The 13,841-nt window shown below is 41.9% G+C and overlaps 1 protein-coding gene across 50 annotated transcripts in view; it reads right to left on the bottom strand.

Moving 5' to 3' along the window:
* DTNB (dystrobrevin beta) overlaps positions 1 to 13,841 on the bottom strand; it is a 302,368-nt gene that overhangs the window by 265,351 nt on the left and 23,176 nt on the right. For 35 of the 50 annotated variants that reach the window (XR_013402983.1, XR_013402989.1, XR_013402988.1 and 32 more), the window contains one exon: positions 9,228 to 9,295. Coding sequence is in view for 39 of the 50 variants with exons in the window: in XM_077960033.1 (XP_077816159.1) it covers positions 9,228 to 9,294 (67 nt within the window). In the remaining 11 variants the exon portion in view is untranslated. Of the gene's footprint in view, positions 1 to 6,125; positions 6,223 to 9,227; positions 9,296 to 13,841 lie in introns of all 50 variants that reach the window. The other 15 variants (XR_013402986.1, XR_013402987.1, XR_013402982.1 and 12 more) reach the window with 1 other exon arrangement.

The following is a 13,841-nucleotide window of genomic DNA, read 5'->3' as shown; positions in this document are numbered from 1 at the left end:
AAGATACTGGTCATAAAGACCTTGCTGATAAAACGGGTTGCAGTAAAGAAGCTGGCTAAAACCCACCAAAACCAAGATGGTGAGAAGAGTGACCTCTGGTCATCCTCACTGCTACACTCCCACCAGGGCCATGACAGTTTACAGATGACATGGCAACATCAGGAAGTTACTCTATATAGTCTAAAAAAGGGAGGCATGAATAACTCACCTCTTGTTTAGCATCGTCAAGAAATAACCATAAAAACGGGCAACCAGCAGCTCTTTTTTTTTTTTTTTTTTTTTTTTGAGACAGAGTCTTGCTCTGTCTCCCAGGCTGGAGTGGTTCGATCTTGGCTCACTGCAAACTCCACCTCCCTGGTTCACGCCATTTTCCTGCCTCGGCCTCTCGAGTAGCTGGGACTACAGGCGCCCACCACCACGCCCAGCTAATTTTTTGTAGTTTTAATAGAGACGGGGTTTCACCGTGTTAGGCAGGATGGTCGCGATCTCCTGATCTCATGATCCGCCTGTCTCGGCCTCCCAAAGTGCTGGGATTACAGGCTTGAGCCAGCGCGCCTGGCCTATTCCTCTACTTCCTTAATAAACTTGCTTTCACTTTATGGATGCGCCAAGAATTCTTTCTTGCGCGAGATCCAAGAACCCTCTCTCGGGGTCTGGAACAGGACCCCTTTCCTGTAACAAATCCATGGAAGACACAGGAAGTAAATGTATTTTGTTTAAAAAGCAATGCAAATGGGGAGAGGAGGAATGAGGAAGAAAAAAGGAAGAAGGGAGAAGAGATTATAGAGCTAGAAGATGTAAGTGTAATCTAATGTTAAATTGTCTGAAATTTTTCACAACCATTTATGATTGAAAAAATTTTTGGTTGGGTGCGGTAGCTCATGCCTGTAATCCCAGTACTTTGGGAGGCCAAAGCGGCTGAATCACCTGAGGTCAGGAATTCGAGACCAGCCTGGCCAACATGGTGAAATCCCATCTCTACTAAAAATACAAAAATTAGCTGGGCGTGGTGGTGAGCACCTGTAATCCCAGCTACTCGAGAGACAGGATAATCACTTGAACCCTGGAGGCGAAAGCGGAGGCTTCAGTGGGCCGGGATTGTACCATTGCACTCCAGCCTGGGCGACAAAGCAAAATTCTACATCAAAAATAACAAAGTAAGAAGTAAGAAATTTTTCAACAGATTATTGGTCCAAATAACTAACACAAATGATTTCGTTATCTTTTTCTTTGCAGTAAGAATAAAAACCCTGGGGGACAGAGAGGAGGCCAGAGGTCCCATCAGAGAGGAAGATATAAATACAACCAAGACCACTGAACACTGTAAGGATGACTCTCTCAGTGGGTGAACTAGGAAAAAAAGAGAAAGCATCCCACAAAGGGAAATGCTGAGGGCACAAGCCTTTCTCCACCTTGATTTAGATTTACATTTATCTGAATTTAACAAAAATAAGAATAACAGCCAAGCAAAGAAGTGGTAACTAAATGGCCGGACACAGTGGCTCACGCTTGTAATCCCAGCACGTTGGGAGGCTGAGGTGAGCAGATCACTTGAGGTCAGGAGTTTGAGACCTGGCTGGCCAACTTAGCGAAACCCCATCTCTATTAGTAATACAAAAATTAGCTGGGTTGTGGTGGTGCACGCGTGTGAGAGAATGAGGCACGAGAACTGCTTGAGCTGAGACTGAGATATTGCACTCCAGCCTGGGCAACAGAGCAAGACTCCATCTCAAAAAAAGAAGAAAAAAAAAAAAAAAAAGAAAGAAATAACTAAATGGATTAGATTATACAAAATAATAACAAAATCTAATATGTAGGATAAAAAAGATATCTTTTTTCTTTTTTTTAAACAGGGTCTCACTCACCCTGGCATTAGAGTACAGTTTCACAATCTCAGCTCACTGTAACGTTGACTTCCCAGGCTCAGGCAATCCTTCCACCTATCAGCCTCCCAAGTAGCTAGGACTACAAAAACATGCCACCACACCCGGCTAATTTTTGTACTTTTCTAGAGACAGGGTTTCGCCATGTTGCCCAGGCTGGTCTCAAACTTCTAGGCTCAAGCAATCCACCTGCCTTGGCCTCCCAAAGTACTGGAATTACAGGCATGAGCCACTGCGCCTGGCCCTTAAAAAAGATAATACTAAAAATGGTATAAATTTCATTAAGGGGTACCTAAAAATATTCCAATACCCTCATATTTGAAAAAAGTTACAAATATTGATAAGCTATATTTTAATTGATGTCAATATTTCCAGGATAAAGAACAGAAAAACATATAACTCACAACCAAGTAGAGGGAAACAATGGGATGGAAGGAAGAAAGCAAGCTCAGTTCCTCTAAGACGGGGAAAGAAGGAAGGAACACATCAAAAAAAGGACAAAATTGAAGCATAAAATATGATGAATATGTAAACCAAAAATAAAACTCTAAGGCCCCCCAACCATCTGAATGAACTTCCTCCTCAGCCTGGGCTCTTTTACAATTTAACCTGGGAGACTGTTTCAGGCCATGATAGGAAGTTGGGATCATGCCTCACCGTACCTCTCAGGCATTAATAACAACACAGACTCTAAGCCTAATAAGAAACATATTGGCCGAGCACAGTGGCTCATGCTGTAATCCCAGCACTTTGGGAGGCCGAGGCGGATGGATTACCTGAGGTCAGGAATTTGAGACCAGCCTGACCAACATGGTGAAACCCAATCTCTACTAAAAATACAAAAATTAGCCAGGCATAGTGGCAGCCGCCTGTAATCCCAGCTACTTGGGAGGCTGAGACAGGAGAATCGCTTGAAACCAGGAGGTGGAGATTGCAGTGAGCCGAGATCGCGCCATTGCACTCCAGGCTGGGTGACAGAGTGAGACTCCGTCTCAAAAAAAAAAAAAAGCAAAAAAAAACATATTACAACCTGTTTTCTCTGCAGTCTGCTACCAGGAGGCTTCATCTGTGTGAGAAAACTTCGGTCTCCATAACCTCTTATTGCAATCCAGACATTCCTTTCTATTGATCCCAGGTCTTTGGATAAATTCAACCAATTTTTAACCAGAAAACTTTTAAATCTACCTATAAGCTAGAAGCCCCCAACCCCTTCAAGTTGTTCTGCCTTTCTGGACCAAACCAATATGTTTCTTAAATATGTTTGATTTTAGTCTCATGCCTCCTTAAAATGTATAAAACCAAGCTGCACCCCGACCACCTTGGGAGGTCTCAGGACCTCCCGAGGGCTCTGTCACGGGCCATGGTCACTACATTTAGCTTCAAATAAACCTCTTCAAATATTTTACAGAATTTGACTCTTAAAAGCTGGACAAAATAAACTCTTCAGTGACAAGGCAAAGACTGTCATATTGTTTTTTTAAAAACCATTCTAGCTTATGCTACTTATAAGAGACAAAAACGTAAGAATTAAGAAATTTTTTAAGTAAAAGAATGAAAAGATACATACTGTACTAAGTATGCTAACTGAAAGCAAGCCAACATTAGCTCTATCAATATGCTAAAAATAGACTTAAATGCATCAAAAGCATTACTAGAAAAAGAGGGTAACTATGTAAGGATAAAGGATTCACTTTCCTAGGTAGACATAACATTTTAAAGGTGCATGCATTCAAGAATTAAAGTTTTGAAAGCTAACAAAAGTACAGAGAAAAATTTAACACTCTTGATCAAAGCAGAAATATTTAACATCTTTCAGTGATTAAGATCAAGCAATCAAATCACCAAGGACAAAAAAGATTTTAATGAAATATACAACAAGCTTCATCTAAATAATGCCGAAATCATACACATTATTTTCAAGTACTCATGGAATATTTGGAAAAAACACAAAACATCAATTAACAAATTCAAAGATTCCAGATCTTCCCTCATTTCCTGACCCAAATCCCAATTAAGCTATACAGGTTTTTTTCACTAAAACATTTACTTTCAAATTTAAAAAGATACTCCAGTCGGGTGTGGTGGCCCACGCTTGTAATCCCAGCACTTTGGGAGGCCAAGGTGGGAGGATCGCTTGAGCTTCGGAGCTCAAGACCAGCCTGGGCAACACAGCAATACCCTGTCTCTATCAATCAGTCAATCAACCAACCAACCAATCAATAAAAAGATATTTCTAAGTAATTAATAATAAAAATTAGAGGATATAGAGAACTGATCATGAAAAATAGTAAATATCAGAACACTTGGGATGCAAAAAAACAATCACAGGAAAGTTTATTCTTAAATGCTTACATAAGAAAAAAAAGGCTGAAAACAAATGGCCTTAGTAACCCAACATAAGTTGTTAGAAAAATAACAGAATTGCCTAAATAGGAAGATGAAAATAGCACAAATGAGGCAGAGAACAAAGATATACAAAGAGGATCAGTAAAGCTAAAAGTCAGTCCTTTGCCAATAAAATTGGCAAACTTTAGAAAAGACAAAATAAAATCAGAATCTCTGAGCATTGGAGGCCTGGTATCAAGTACTCTGCACAATCAACTGGAGAACTTTCGCTTTAGCACCAGAGTTGAGGATCACTCTTCTCACCTGTCACCTTTCATTTTTCTTAGATTATGTAAGAATCATAAACTACCCATTTATTTCTATGGAATATATTCCATTCTTCTGTTAATAAATATTTATCGAGGCACCACCATGATAAACAGATGTGATCCTTATTCTCATGTTGCTTAGAGTCTAAAAGAGAAAATATTAAGCAAAGAAAGAATAAACTAATTTCATTGCTGTTCATAACAGAAAATGTAAAAATACTGTCTAAAAACATAAAGGCTTAAGGACATTATATAAAGTCATAACAGTAAAGGTAACACAAGGTTGAAAAATACAAACTATGTAACAAACCTGCACATGTACCCCCTGAATCTAAACGTTACAATTATTTTTTTCAAAAAGAGCTCCAAAAGGAAATATTCTGAACGCTAAGGTTAAAAAAACATAAACTACTTAAATTAATAAATTATTACAACTGCTTTTATGCTACAATGGCAAAGTTGAGTAGCTTGACAAAGAACTCATCATACAGCCTGCAAATCCTAAAATATTTACTTTCTGGCTCTTTAAGAAAAAGATGGCTGGCCCCAGCACTGTATGAACAGAGTGAAGAGGAAATACATTCCTCTCAAGGGAAGCAGAGAACATCTGATAAAATCCAATATTCAAGGCTGGGCACAGTGGTTCACGCCTGTAATCCCAGCACTTTGGGAGGCCGAGGCGGGCAGATCACGAGGTCAGGAGATCGAGACCATCCTGGCTAACACGGTGAAACCCCGTCTCTACTAAAAATACAAAAAAATTAGCGGGGCGTGGTGGCGGGCGCCTGTAGTCCCAGCTACTCAGGAGGCTGAGGCAGGAGAAAGGCGTGAACCCAGGAGGCGGAGCTTGCAGTGAGCCGAGATCGTACCACTGCACTCCAGCCTGGGCGACAGAGCAAGACTCCATCTCAAAAAAAAAAAAAAAAATTCAATATTCAGTTATGACTTAAGAAAATAATGATAATGATTCCTGGCAAATTAGGACATATTACTTCCTTCACCTTTATCAGGTTAACCTGTAGCAATCATCACACTTAAAAGTGAAATATTAGAAATAGAGAAATAATAGAAATACTAGAAACATTCCCATGAAAATAAAAAACAAGACAAGGATGCCCCTGCTATCCTTCCTACTTTTCTTTTTTTTTTTTTTTTTTGAGTCGGAGTCTCGCTCTGTTGCCTAGGCTAGAGTGCGATGGCATGATCTCCGTTCACTGCAAGCTCCGCCTCCCAGGTTCACGCCATTCTCCTGCCTCAGCCTCCCAAGTAGCTGGGACTATAGCACCTACTAGCACGTCCAGGTAATTTTTTTGTATTTTTAGTAGAGACAGGGTTTCACCATGTTAGCCAGGATGGTCTCAAACTCCTGACCTCATGATCTACTCACCTCGGCCTCCCAAAGTGCTGGGATTACAGGCATGAGCCACCGTGCCCAGCCATCCTTCCTACTTTTCAATATAATATCTGCGGCCCTAACCAGTACACTAGGTCAAAAAAAGGGTATAAGGATTACAATTACAAAAGGAAGAGTCCAAATTGTCTTTCTTTAAAAATGGTATAGTTACTGGCCGGGCACGGTAGTTCATACCTGTAATCCCAGCGCTTTGGGAGGTCGAGGTGGGAGGATCACTTGAGCCCAGGAGTTCGCGACCAGCCAGCCTGGGCACCATAGTGTGAACCCATCGCTACAAAAAAACAAGAAAATTAGCCAGGCCTGTTGGCACATGCCTGTAGTCTCAGATACCCAGAAGGTTGAGGCGGGAGGATCAGTTGAGCCTTGGAGATGGAGCCTGCAGTGAGCTGTGATCATACCTTCACACTCCAGCCTGAGCGACAGAGCAAGACACAGTCTCAAAGAAAAAGAAGAAAATGGTACAGTTACCTACCTAAGTAGAAATCTATAACCATTAAGACTAATAGGAGTTGAGAAAGAGTACTAGATTCAAAATTGACATACTAAAATCAACATACTAAATGATACAACTGAATAATGGCTGGAAAAAGGTGATTCTGGCATCCACAGAAAGTAGTTATGCTGGAGTTTCTGGTTGACATTGCTGGAAATGAGGGGGTGGGGTTTCCAGCAGCAGATATTATAGTCACCCATGCAATTCCTCCTGTGAAGAAATAGAGGAGACTCAAGAAGTCACACTCACCAAACGTCTCCCAGACTGACTGTTATCCTTAAGTCAGAGGATAATTCATATGAGGTATCTGTGTAAGAGTAGTAACATTCACAACGAAGTAAACCCAGTTCTTCGCAGGACTACTTCAGATCTCCACCCCATCACGCCAGCATGCCCATGTATATTTACTTAAGGCACCCCAGCCTCTTCTTAGTATCAGGAATTACTGTGTCTATGTATTTGGTTTCCTATTTTGTCTGCTTCCCTTTACTAACATGGACATTTCATGAAGTGAGGTCAGGGACTGTGTTTTGTTCTCCTTTGTGGCCCTAGCACCCAGAATAGTGCCTGGAGCACAGAAGATCCTCAATAAATGCACTAAAAGTTGAAGGGAAAAGATGACCCCTATGCTGAGTTTTGAAGGGCAGGCAGGAGCAGTGTGCTGGGTGGTGGAGGCAATGGTATTGCGCAAAGGCACAAAGGCATGAAACCACATGATCTGCAGGAAAGCCAATTCAGTATTGCTGGGAAGTAACATGCAAGGCATGTGATGGAAAAATTGGGAACTACTGGGCAGAGCAAAAAAGGGGCCAGAAGGGCCTTGTTCGGCAATCTTAGGAGTGGGGTCCTTCCCATTAAAGTGATGAGAAGCAAGTAAAGGAATGTAAGCAAAGTAGCAGCACAGATTTAGGCCAAGCACAGTGGCTCACACCTGTAATCCCAGCACTTTGGGAGGCCAAGACAGGCGGATCACTTGAGGTCAGGAGTTTGAGACCAGCCCTGCCAACACGGTGAAACCCCGTCTCTACTAAAAATACAAAAATTAGCCAGGCATGGTGGTGGGCACCTGTAATCCCAGCTACTCAGGAGGCTGAGGCATGAGAATCACTTGAACCCAGGAGGTGGAGGTTGCAGTGAGCCGAGATCGAGCCACTGCACTCCCGCCTGGATGGCTGAGTGAAACTCCCTCTCAAAAAAAAAAAAAAAAAAAAAAAGTAGCACAGATGTATATAATTCAATCTGGTAGCTGATCATAGACAGCAGATTTGAGAGGGTCAAGACTGGAAAAAGGGATCAGGAAATTATTGCTTTAGTTCAGAAAAGTACCAACAATTAAAAAAAATTAGTAATAAATACAACCATCCATATTAAGTATGTACTACTTACTTCATACTTACGTATGTAAGTGTCAGGCATTGTGCCAAGTGCTTTATTCACATTATCTCATTTAATCTTCACAACAATTCTAGCTTTATGGATGAGGAAACAGAGGCCCAGAGAGATTAAGTTAACTTGCCTAAGTCAGGAAGTGAGGCAGCCAAGACCCAAACTGAGCAGTCTAACTGCAAAGCTGGACTCAAAGCTGCTGTGGTGTGATGAACAGAATCAGACTCATGTACATAGTAAAATTCAGATGCCTTCTGATTTCTTTGGAGGTAGAAGGTGAGGTGGAGGGAAGTGACTCCAAGGTGTCTGGCTTGGATTACTAGCCATTAGAAGCTCAGAACTACAAAAGTCCTTAATGATCACCCAGTTCGGCTACCTATCCAATGCCGAAATTTCTTTACCACCTCTAACAAATAGTTATCCAGCCTATGACTAACAGGACAACACACGGCTTACCTGAGTCAAACTCTGCCTACCATTACCAAGACCCTAAAGATATCAAATAAGTTGACAGTTGGGTCTTCGGAGACTTTTACCCACTGATTTTCATACTGCGATATGCAGAATTCTAGAATTCTGCAAGGACCTTAGAGGCTATCTCAGGCTGGCCCTTTCTCCCCTCTCCTGCTTCAACCAAGCACTACCAATTTTATAATACTCTTATGTTAAGGGTCCCTGTAAGATTTCGCTGGGAAAAAAACAGTACAGTACTTTTGAAAGGTTTCGTAATCACTGGTCCAGACCAATATCCCCTATTTCATGGCAAAGGAATTTGAGGTCCAGCAGATGCGACCTTGAGTTGGTCAAGGTCACATGGTCATGGTCACATAGACAAGCAGTCACAGAGCAAAACAATCCTGCAAGAATTGGGAACCACCCCACCTCTCTTAGCCATCTTCTTCTCTCTGTTTGAACTGTATAAAACAATGTAATTTTTAACAGAATATTTAAAGTTAAAAATATATCAAAATACACATTCATTCTTTTTAGTTTTCCAATATCTCTAGGTGTTGCCCTAACACTTAGTCCTCTCTGTCTCAGAACTGGTATCTAGTGGAAGGTAATTTATATAATGTATTAATCACCACCTGCAAGTTCACGGTAACAATGGAGTTACAGCAAGAGATCTAAATTGACTGGCATGGTACAAAATCACAGGCACTCTAGGTAACATTTCTACCTTATTATTTATGGCCTTGCCTAAGAAAGCAAGTCAATTCTATTAAAATATATGCTTTGGCTTGGGGTCCTTCAACTCCATGATTCTTTTGCTCCCATTCTTCCCTCTTTAAAGCTTAAAACTTGTAACTGATTAAAGCTATGACTTGATTTTAAAAAAAAAACACACACACACACACAAACATTCCTGCACATACGAACAAGGACTCAAGACTCACGCATTTCTATGAACAGCTGCCTCTTCTCTGCCATGGTCTTCCGCTTGTTCCCACTTTCCTCAATCATCCTAGAGACAAAGAAAGATACAATAAACCACTGTATAATTTGACAATTCAATCAAGTGCTAATCATTCTGTTGTGAAGAGGTGCAGGAAACCAAGTTGCAAATGCACATTTTAACAGAGTATCAGTAAAAATAAACTGGAAGCCTGATTCAGAAAAAGATAAACCACCGTCCTTTTATTTGATAGCTTCTAAAATATTATAAATCAATACTTACATGAGCTCATACAATTGCTTACTGTGCTAAAAATATGGGGCTGTCTTACTTCTAACTTTATTTTCTCTGCAGAGTCCTAGATTAGTTGAAGTAACTTCCCATATCTCTACTGTTTTATATCGATAAACATGTTACTAAATATAATTTAGAAAATAAATATAATGAAAGGCTGTAATAAAGGACATAAGAACAGTTAGCTTATACATAAAATATATATGAATATTCAATTTCATATTAAAGAAATCAGGTATTAATCCCTGATATGGTTTGGCTGTGTCCCCATCCAAATCTCAACTTGAATTGTATCTCCCAGAATTTCCATGTGTTGTGGGAGAGAGGTAACTGAATCATGGGGGCTGGTCTTTCCTGTGCTATTCTCGTGACAGTGAGTAAGTCTCATGAGATCTGATGGGTTTATCAGGGGTTTCCGCTTTTGCTTCTTCCTCATTTTCTCTTGCTGCTGCCATGTAAGAAGTGCCTTTCACCTCCCACCATGATTCTGAGGCCTCCCCAGCCATGTGGCACTGTAAGTTCAATTAAACAGAAAGAAAGAAGAAAGGAGAGAGAGAGAGAGAGAGAGAGAGAAAGAGAGAGAAAGAGAGAGAAAGAGAGAAAATAAACTCTTCAGAGCTTTCTTTTTTTTTTTTTTTTTTTTTGAGACTGAGTCTCACTCTGTCGCCCAGGCTGGAGTGCAGTGGCGCGATCTCAGCTCGCTGCAACCTCCAACTCCCAGGTTCAAGCAATTCTTGTGCTTCAGCCTCCCGAGTAGCTGGGATTACAGGTACACGCCACCATGCCTGCCTAATTTTTTTATTTTTAGTAGAAATGGAGTTTCACCATGTTAGCCGGGCTGGTCTCAAACTCCCAGTCTCAAGTGATCCACCCACCTCAGCCTCCCAAAGTGCTGAGATTACAGGTGTGAGCCACCGTGCTCAGCCCTGTTCAGAGCTTTCTTCCAGACTCAGTGACCTGGGACTAGAGTGTGGGAAGAGGGTAGATGTGGTTCGTTCACCTGCCATCTTAGATCTTCCCAATGTGCCTTTCACTCCTTCTCTTGACAACTGCCTTCTGTATCTTTCCTTCACTTTCTTCTACTACAGATCATTTTTCTCCTTTTTTTCCCCTCATTCTTCCACTTGTACCATCCTCCAGCTTAATCACCAAAACCCTATCAGGTAGATATAATGCCCATTTTACAAATGAAGAAACAAACGCTCAGAAAAGACAAATTACTTAATCAAAGATACAGGGACTGATAAGTGGCAGGGCCAAGAGATTCCAAAGCTCATGTTCTTTCCACCACACTTTAAAGCAACATAACCCCCTGCTCACAAAACACATTTCTGAATTACTCTAGGTGAGTTCTGTCATAACACAATCACCTTTAGAGATTGGCCTGGTTCTCAACCAGGGATAATTTTGCCCCCATGGGACATTTAGCAATATCTACAGTCAGTTTTGGTTGTCACAACTGGGAGGGTGCTACTGGCATCTAGTAGACAGAGGTCAGGGACACCGCTCAACATTCTACAATGCACTGGAGAGTATTCCACAACAAAGAATCATCCAGTCCAAAACAGCAATAGTGCTGAGGCTGAGAAACCTTGTGACAGACCATGTAACAGAATTTTAAAAACAGTAAACATTCAAAACCAGCCAGTATTAAATTTAGCTATTTGTTCAGTATGATATTCAACGGCAAAAGAGTTGGCATCCTGAATTCTAACAATAGTTTTCTTTAGCCTTGAAACTCACCTTGTCACTCAATTTCTGCATCTCAAGTTCATCATTTGTCAAATGGACATAAAGGGGATACCTTTTGGAAAGCAATGTGGAGTAACAAAAGAATGCGTGTGGCCAGGCGCGGTGGCTCAAGCCTGTAATCCCAGCACTTTGGGAGGCCGAGACGGGCAGATCACGAGGTCAGGAGATCGAGACCATCCTGGCTAACACGGTGAAACCCAGTCTCTACTAAAAAATACAAAAAAAACTAGCCGGGCGAGGTGGCGGGCGCCTGTAGTCCCAGATACTCGGGAGGCTGAGGCAGGAGAATGGCGTAAACCCGGGAGGCGGAGCTTGCAGTGAGCCAAGATCCGACCACTGCACTCCAGCCTGGGTGACAGAGCGAGACTCCGTCTCAAAAAAAAAAAAGAATGTGTGTTTTAGTCAATTAAACTAAAAATACTAGCTCCAACACTGGAAAGATTACTTAATCCTTCTGAATCTCGGATTCATCATGTATAAATCACGAGTACCCTCCTCACAGATTGTTGTGAGGACTCACAGCAAATGCTGAGAACAATTCCCAGCACACAGTGTTCCCCAAGTGTTAGAATGGACCTGCACACCAAACTGATGCTAAGAAAACTGTGTTACTCAACAGGAGCCATAACACTGATATTATCTGTTGACTGAACAGGCGCAGCCTTTAATCCATCACCAGGCTACATGAAGGTCTAACTGTCCAGTTTCTAGTTGCCAGCATCTGCATTTCTTTGCCTGCAGACAGACTGTGCTAAAAATTAGACTCAAGTTCCTACTGTGAAAGCAAGCAAATTACAAAACTGAATTCACAGTCCTGACAAGATTCTTCTGAACCCTCCAGGCCAGAAGCAGCTTTCTTCCTCTTACTACAAGAGGGCGGTCTCCCCCGACTAAAAACTATGCAGAGGTCTCAGCTGGGATGCCTGCCTCCAAAGATGCCCACCTTCCTGGAGATATGTGCCTACCTCCCTCACTGCTTGTAGGCTAACAACCAGGCATTATCAGAATAGGGAGGTACTGGCCCTCCTTTTGATGAAAGCACTGATCCACCAACACAGTATGATATGATGAGATGTACTGGCAAGAACTGGAAGAACATACCTGGATCTTGAGAGGGCTGAACTTGGAGGTCAAGTATAAGGCTGGCAAGGAAATGTCTGTTGACATGGGCCACTCTTCCATGACTCACAATTTAATGTTCCAAAAAGGGCATCCGGAGCCAGTCCTAACATGCTGCTAGAATGGCTCATTTAAGACGGAAATGTTTCTAATAATGTCTTAAAGGAAATAAATTGAAAATCCCGGAACTGCATGGCAAGGTATTAAGGAAGGAGTCAAAAGAGTGTCCCAGGCCGGGCGCGGTGGCTCAAGCCTGTAATCCCAGCACTTTGGGAGGCCGAGACGGGCGGATCACGAGGTCAGGAGAGCGAGACCATCCTGGCTAACACCGTGAAACCCCGTCTCTACTAAAAATACAAAAAACTAGCCGGGCGAGGTGGCGGGCGCCTGTAGTCCCAGCTACTCCGGAGGCTGAGGCAGGAGAATGGCGTAAACCCGGGAGGCGGAGCTTGCAGTGAGCTGAGATCCGGCCACTGCACTCCAGCCCAGGCTACAGAGCAAGACTCCGTCTCAAAAAAAAAAAAAAAAAAAAAAAAAAAAAAAAAAAAAAAGAGTGTCCCTATATCCCCTAGCCCCTACCAGGTACACTGGCCTGACAGCACCTGAGGGCTTTCTCTATCCTCGAGTCCATTTTGTTCCCTGCGTGGCACGCCTGACGTGTAGATCTACCACCTCCTGAAAAAATCTTAATCAATGATTGAAAGAGATGGTATATAAATACTCCACCTACCTTTCCCCTAAAGGACTATAACTATAAGACACAAGTTTTACATTTGCTCCTGGAGTTTCTCAGTGGGAATGCTGTGAAAAAATCAGTACCTGGTTGATAACAAATCTTGTATTTGCAATCTTTGCTGTCTCCCCTCTCCTATCTCACTTCCCACTCCCCTACTGGCTTTTCCAAGGATAACCTCCAAAACAAAATACTTGCATTTAAATCCTTGTCTACAAGTCAGCTACTGGGGGAATTAAGGCATTAAGTAGTTTCATTTCAAGCAATCTTATAATTCAGGTTACACAAAATCCAAATTAATGGGATACACCAAAACTGAGATTACTATAAACCATTTCCCTAGGCCCAGTCAACGTGACTCCATGCCAGTGCTTTAAGTACACTAATGCCTGTATCTTTGTAATTATGCTTTTAACAGTTCCATACCTAATAAGGGTATATCTACTCTAATACCACAGCTGATGAGATGCCCTTGCCATTCTGATATAACCTTGAAGACTACTACTACCACAAATGTAAGTACCTCTCCCTACTTCCTCCCACTTGAACTCCTAGCACTCTGCCTTTTCTTAGCCACACAATCTAGAGATAACCAATATCATTACCTTCACACTAACTCTAATTTCAAACCCTGCCATTTCCTTCCTCATAATCACGCTCATATCCACCCTCTTTTCCCATTTCAACTGCCAAAATCTTTGTCCACACTAATGCACA

Source organism: Macaca mulatta, chromosome 13 (genome assembly GCF_049350105.2).
Source record: "Macaca mulatta isolate MMU2019108-1 chromosome 13, T2T-MMU8v2.0, whole genome shotgun sequence".
Classification (NCBI taxonomy): Eukaryota; Metazoa; Chordata; class Mammalia; order Primates; family Cercopithecidae; genus Macaca; species Macaca mulatta.
This window is presented reverse-complemented; position numbering and strand designations above follow the sequence as displayed.